At 33.7% G+C, this 7,661-nt stretch overlaps 1 protein-coding gene across 1 annotated transcript in view; it reads left to right on the forward strand.

Annotated features, from left to right (window-relative positions):
• Nucleotides 1–7,661, forward strand: part of LOC106456997 (gamma-aminobutyric acid type B receptor subunit 2-like) — a gene marked incomplete at its 5' end in the record, with an annotated part of 83,939 nt that overhangs the window by 58,268 nt on the left and 18,010 nt on the right. The window contains one exon of the mRNA XM_022383005.1: nt 5,550–5,657. Coding sequence (XP_022238713.1) covers nt 5,550–5,657 — 108 coding nt within the window. The remainder of the gene's footprint in view (nt 1–5,549; nt 5,658–7,661) is intronic.

The raw sequence follows: 7,661 nt of genomic DNA on the forward strand, positions 1-7,661 counted from the left end.
AATCTTCTTATAACCATTTGTACAATGATATGGAGTCCAGTTGTGACTGTAAATATCTGATTCAGTCTTAGAACAAGTGCCTTGGTACTGACGCAAGCCAGTATCGACAGATTGATGTCACCTGTTTCTATTATGTCAAGCCAGTATCGACAGGTAGCTGTCGTCTGTTTCTATTACGTCAAACCAGTATCCACAGACAGCTGTCGACTATTTCTATTACGTCAAGCCAGTATTGACAGATAGCTGTCGTCTTCTGTCGATACTGGCTTGACGTAATAGAAACAGATGACAGCTCTCTGTCGATACTGGCTTGATGTAATAGAAACGAGCTGTCATCTGTTTCTATTACGTCAAGCCAGTATCGACAGATAGCTGTCGTTTGTTTCGAATGTGAACATCGGTATGCCTTGCCTGGTTATTCGAGCTATTACACCATTGATTTGGAAGCAGTTCCACATTTCAATAATGACACGTTAAGGTACTTCTAGCCAAGTTTAACAGTCTTCTGTGATTGTCAGGATTCAATACATTTGATGGCTTTACAAATGTTTAAACCATCCAGATGTAAATTTTGAGTACTAGCAACGATTCTTGAACAGTTTAGTGCACTTTAAAATCTGTAATTCACATAAAGATGACAACTGAAAACAATAATATGTGGAGCTTTTACATACAGCGTAGACTAAATGACCAATCATTTGCATTTCAGACCACATGACTGACCCTAAGATGATTGATTTGCATATCGTAGAACTGAGAGGAGTGGTTGGCATTTCTTTATAACAATGGTTTTTCCCTTGTTTAGCTCTGACTATATATATCTATATCTATTTCTTTCATTGTTTTGTGCAGTGTATATCACGTAACTCACATTTAATTGCAATATAGTTATATAAACGGTATACATTAAGCAAGATTTCACATTTACTTATCTTTTCCGTAATCTTCGGGAAAATGTATAAATGGCTTCATTCACTGTTTAAATCGACCTTTATATTCCAAACATTTTTAGCGCGGCAGAACGGCTCTGAGTTTGTTTGTTTTGTTTTTTTTGGAAGGGAGGTTCAAGTACAAACTTTTAGCCCATAGCTCCGTCATCTCTTGACCAACTTGCCGCGGCTATTGAGGATTTTCTCTTGTTTATAGAAGTACTTAGGAAATGCGTCAGATTTTTACCTTGTGTTATTTATGATTGTAGTTTTTTATTTCTATCTTCTTTATTATATTTGTTTTGTGTTTTGGTGTTTTCTTATATTATTGTGAGAGCTCGGCGTAATCAAGCGGTTTAGTGTGTCAGGCTGCGAATTACAAGGTTCGAACCCATGATATGCCGTTGAACACGTTCCACACTATCACTTTTGAATACTTTATAAACGTTACAGTCAATCACGGCTATTTGGTTAAGAATGGCTGTTTAGGCAGTCTGTGCTATTGACTGGTCGCTTTTCCTCTGGTTAAAATTTATAAATTAAGAAGGTTATATCTGAACCCTGGATTTTCTTACCTGGCCATTCAACCAACTTGTAGCATCGAGTATTGATCAGGTTGAAAAAGCCAAATACTTTGAGTATTCTATTTTTGTTCCATAATAAGACCGTCTTCCGATAATCTTATTACATTTTTGTTTGTTTTGTTGAATATCGCGCAAACGTATGCGATGGCTATCTGTACTAGCCGACCCTAATTTAGAAGTGATAGACCAGCGGTAAAGCAGCTGTTGAACACCACCAGCTGCCAACTCTTGAACTATTCGAATAGGGATTGATCGTCACACTATAACGTTCCTATGGCTAAAAGGGCGAGCATTTTCGGTGATGAGATTCGAACCTACAACATCCATATCACGAGTCAAGCGTCCTAACCACTAGGCCATACCAGGTCCCTAATTTATTACAGATGTTTCATTTCTTTCGAGTTCTGTTCTAACTTCATACTTCTGTGTCCTTGGACGGCGCTATTAGGGGTAAATGAGAAGGTTTGTCAAATAAATTAGGAGCGGGGATTATTTTTATCAATGATTATTTTTGCTTGTTTGAAATTAAGCACAAAGCTGCGCAATGGGCTATCTGTGCTCTTCCCACCACGGGTATCGAACCCCGGTTTCTAAGGGGTATCGGGAAGCTGCAACTGAAATACAAAATTATAATGATAATAATAATTTTAACCAAAAGTAGGTAGGTTTTTTTTTTTTGGCGGATAGCTGTACAGAAGAATGCTGATAGAAAGAAAGAAAAAATTCAGTTAGCAAATTTAAAAAAAAAAACTACCATGGAATACAAATCTCGGTTTGATAAAAAATAAAATTGCTTTAACAAGATCAATTTACTGATACACGCTTTAATAGGTTTAACTGGAACTTCTGTATTTTACAAATGTTGAAATAGATTAAAGCTGAAATTAACTTGAATTGTGTTCAAATGCAATAAACGACAAAAAAAAAATTCAAACACATTCGAAGATAAAAAGTATTGTAATAGTAATTCAGACCATTGGTTTGGTAAAGGTTTTCCTATTTTTTAATGTGCTTCTCACATTTTTGTCACGCCAAAACCTCGTTACTTTACTCCGATTAAAATCAATCTCGTAACTATAAGTTTCAAGCAATATTGAAATCTTATAGAATTTGATCAGTTTCAGCTTTGATCCACAGAAACGCGGTACTTACTGCGGTAAAAATCATTTATTGACGAATATCTTAAATTAATTTTGACATTTATTTATCAAAAGGAATCTATCAACATGAACTGACTATTTACTTATACAAATAAATAAACCTATTTTCATCAGTTGATTTTTAAACATGCAACCCACAAAGCCTTAAAAAATAGTTATTTTAACTGAAATATCCTAATTTATAAACCGATTTACGAAACAGAAGTTTTAACCACAAAGCTAAGTTTAAACTATATTATCTGAAGTAACAATATTTTCAATATCGTTTAATAATATTTGAACACAACACTCGAAATTATAAACTTTGTTATGCCTAGAAAACACACAGACCAAAAAAAATTGCCATATATTTGTTCGTTTGGAGTTAATCACAAAGCTACACGATGGGTTATCCGTGCTCTGCCCACCACGGGTATCGAAATTCGGTTTCTAGCGTTGTAAGTTCGCAGACATACCGCTGTGCCACTAGGGGACAAATTTGGCATATAACAATAAGAGCAATCTGAAAACTTGCAGAAATAATACTACCTCATTTTTACTATTACCGACAAAATGTCGTGGAAAGACTTGAAGTTAATGTATTAACACAACATTCTCTTACTTTCTTATTTCTGAGTTATTAGTTACTTCAATATTATATAAGCATGAATCTAAACTACTTGATCATCTCACTTGAGTTTCGTTAGAATGAAACTACAAAGTAAAAATGAAAATACATTCTTCCTTAGTGCTAGTTGCTTTTGAATAAAGATAATTTTATTAAAAGTGGAAATATCTGTTTTGTCATACAACACTGTGGCTTAATTACTTTAAAACTGAAACGCCGGAATTGCATCCATCTGAGCTTATGTGTGCAAAACAATATTAACGGACAGGTTTGTTAAGCCTTAAAGAAATATAAGATATAACTTTTGTTTCTCTCAACTAGTGTTCACAGAACGCAGAGTTACAAGTATTAACCCTAAGTAGATTATGCTGTTTTATGGTAAACATTCGTGTTTGTCAGAAGATTATAGCTATAAAAAAATGTCTCTTGTGTAGAAAAAACGAGGATCCTTATATAATTAGGGAGATGAGTGGGATAATACGATTGAAAAGAAAGAACCAGTTTTTGCCTGTGTTGACATGTATTAACTACTGAGGCATTAAGGAACTCATAGTTGGTCGTATCCTATGGGGATTTCATGTTACTTCATGCACAAGAGATGAACAACAAATAATCCATCGTAAAAGTGCACGCGATCATAAAACACGATAATACTGGGCAGATATTTCAGTATCAGAAAATTTGAAAATACGAGTGATCTGAAAATTGTTTAGACCATTTGGAAGTACTCGAGCATTAAGTCACAAAATTGGAAAGCTTACAAAATGTTTGGACCAACTCGTCGAAATGGTCGACATTACAGAATTTCATGAACTGAGCCAAACTAAACTTGAAGTTTCACGTTAAAGCATTCTGGGAAGCTCCATCATCTTGTGTATACATGACGATATAGCATTCTGGGAAGCCATATCATTCTGTGTATAAATGACGATATAGCATTCTGGGAAGCACCATCATCTTGTTTATACATGACAATAAAGCGCTATACATGAATAAATAGTTAAACATACAAAAGTATTAATAACCTACTTAACTTGATATATGAGTGTTTGTAATGGTTAATTTTAGTTTGGTTTGTTTCTCTCTATAGATCTAAGCGATTGCGATACTAAGTTGTTTTGGTGCATTATTAATATTATAGCTTTATTCTCATCATACGCCTTCTTCCTTGAAATCCTGAGTAGCCCTGAAATTTATTACAGTAGTTTAGTATCAAAATACACCTGTGAACGTAGCTTAATGGCTTAGTTCTATACAGAAAAACAAAAAAGACGGAATATGAAAGTGTTCAGAATAGGGAAAGCTTTATAAGAGTTAATAGGAAGATATTTCGCGAGTACAAATAACTTATTAATTATTGAAGGATAAAGTAATTCTTCAAGATGTAAGATTTGAAAGTAGAATAATGCCTTGAGATGGTGAGGTCTACTAGAATAATGAATAATGTTGGAATGCTATGAACTGGTAACCTATGTCTCGTTAATGAAGAGTTAAGTTTTAAAATGTTGGTGTATGTCATAGTACATGAGGATTAATTAAGTAATGATATGACAAGCTATGTAACAGTAACAGAGAGTAAAATAGTCTTAAGTCAGGTATGTCACGATACTGATGGATTCTGTAAAAAAAGAATATCTGTAAGCTGAGGAAACAGTTTGATAAACTTTAAAACTGGAGTATATGAGGAGTTGAGTATGGTAATATCTACCGGAACAATGGAAGGTTGCGAAGAAGATATTATAATAACTTATTTCGATATTTGGCAAAGTCTTCTTCTGAGAAATGTAGAAGGTAACATAGATTAAAAGAAATATAAAGACTGTACGGAAATTATGGAAACAAATTCATTAACATTTATTTATGAACGTGTGAAGCATTAGAACGCACACTGTGTGCACTCCACGAGTCCGTTATTTTGAACATTGCGCACTGGCAACGCAAATAATCTCAGTGCCAGACGCAAGTAAACAACTTTGTTAAGATATGTGTAAGATAATTTCCGGACAACCTGTATAACGCATAGAAAGTGTAAATCAGGTACACTATATAAGTGAAGTCAGTTTAATGAACAAAAACCTGAATGCACGATTTATAGAGGAATGGATATATGTTTAAGTGTGAAGATGTGGTCTGGTCAAAGTTGGACTTCTGTGGAAGTTTTGAGTGCGAGTGGTGAGTTTAATCATAGATGTTTTATATATTTGTTATTATTTATATTATAGCTTACTTATTTATCTGTTGTATTTTACATAAATATTGTTTATTGCAGGCTAGAGCGTGGGTGTTGATGAACGGATTTACCCTGGCATTCGGTTCCATGTTTAGTAAAACATGGAGGGTTCATGCCATTTTTACAAATATCAAGTTAAATAAAAAAGTAAGTGCCAATTTTTTTTTTACGTTTTACATGATACTCGAAGAATTGTTTTAAGGGTGACACTTAATCATTTTTATTTTTCTTCTCACCTCGGCAAATATTTTTTATAGGATTAAGAAAGATGCTAAAACGTGGCTTAAGTAAATGCGAGCTTACATCAAGCGAATTAAGAAGGAGTACCTTCTTGACATAGTTGTTTTCATAATAAAAAGGACTTCGATCTGAGATAATGAAAGTAAGATATTAACACAACTGTAACGTAAGATAGAAAGTTATGACATTAACAGTTCACAATTTACTTGTTAAAGGTTACACAAAATTAATTGGTTTTTTTTATAAGCAAAAAAAAAACGAGAATGATCTTGAATTAAACATAAGAGAAGAAATTATTGTGAAATATATAAAAAATTAACAATAAATGCTAGTTTGTCTTGTTTTATATTTAAAGTTTAAATAACCGTCGTCATAAATTCTCATTTGAATATAAGTTCGGGGCTACAACGAAGGGAATGAACTTATGCCAGTATCATATTGACTAAATTTGATTGATGATCAAAATTATTATGGCTTATACTAAGATATCACCAAGCATTCGTCTTTATTCTTTCGTCAGTAAACTGATGTATTTATTTCTGTTTATAAACTCACCCACGTATCGTAAAGTTACTTCCTATCAGCTTTTTATCATAAACGACCAGGTTTTATCAAAAATTACCCCCAAAGTTTACCGCAAAGCTAAACAATGCTCTGTTCACCGTGGGGAATCGAACACTGGATCTTAGCGTTGTATGTTCGTAAAACTTACCGCTGACCCACTGGGGGACTCGATGATTTGAAAGACGAATTTAATTAATTACGTGCTTATACTAGCCAAATAAGGATAACTTTGTTTTCTAACGTAATAGCTAATGAGCTAAGACGTGAATTCAATACCTCACATATAAAACTTAGATAAAGGTTAGTTTCTTTTCCCTTGTAATTTATAACAAAATAATATCATATTAATTAATGACCAGCTAAACATAAGTACATAAAATTGTGTGATTTTGTTTAGTGTAAAGGCCTTGATACTTAAAGATAGATTTGTAAAACATGAGGTCCAAAGTCTGCTTGCGTAAGCTTTTCAGTCGGAAGAAGTGGGTTTGAAATACATTTGTATACAAAAGCCCAATCTACTGCACATGATAAAGAAAATCGTGAGTTTTACTTTTCTATATTAGCTCAGACAGTTCATTTAGTAATAATTAAACAAAGTGAATATAAATTAAATTCCATTAATCAAAGTTTGCATCTTGGAAAAATTGTCCTCACCATCCGATTACCTAGACTAAATTTTCTCTTTAGTTTTATACAACATTTAAATTAGAACTTGTATGTTGAACATCAAGATCACTTGAACTAATCTGTTCAAAAACTTAAAATATTGCTTTATTTTTGTATATACGTTACTAAATAAACTAAGTCGTTAACTATATTCATTATATGTACACAGCGTGGTCACAAGTAAATAGACACCACCTTTTCAGAAAAAATGAAATTTTTCATTCATATTCACATGAATTGATATATTTATAATTTAATTAATATCTAATAGATCTTCCTTTCGCTTCGTGGAGTTCGTTGATCTTTTGGGGCATCGTGAGAATCATCTCGTCAAATTTAGATTGTCGGATTTTCGCCCACTCTTGCTTCAAAACTTGGAGTAGATCGCTCTTCGAAGCTGTTTTTTTTTTTGTTGTTGTTGTTGTTGTTTCTTGACTTGCCGGTCGAGTATGGCCCAGAGGTTTTCGATGGGGCTCATGTCAGGAGATTGGCTTGGTCAGGGCAACTTCTGGATACCATTTTCTTCCTGCCACTTTTCGGTGTTTCTAGCTGTGTGACACGGTGCTCCATTTTCCCGGAATAACGTTGTGTTCTTGTCCACGAAACCCGAGGAATAAAGTGGCAAGAGTCCTTCCTCCAATATTTCGATGTATTTCGCAAAATTTATAGTTGCCAACGCAA

This window comes from Limulus polyphemus, unplaced genomic scaffold, assembly GCF_000517525.1.
Source record: "Limulus polyphemus unplaced genomic scaffold, Limulus_polyphemus-2.1.2 Scaffold14, whole genome shotgun sequence".
NCBI lineage: Eukaryota > Metazoa > Arthropoda > Merostomata > Xiphosura > Limulidae > Limulus > Limulus polyphemus.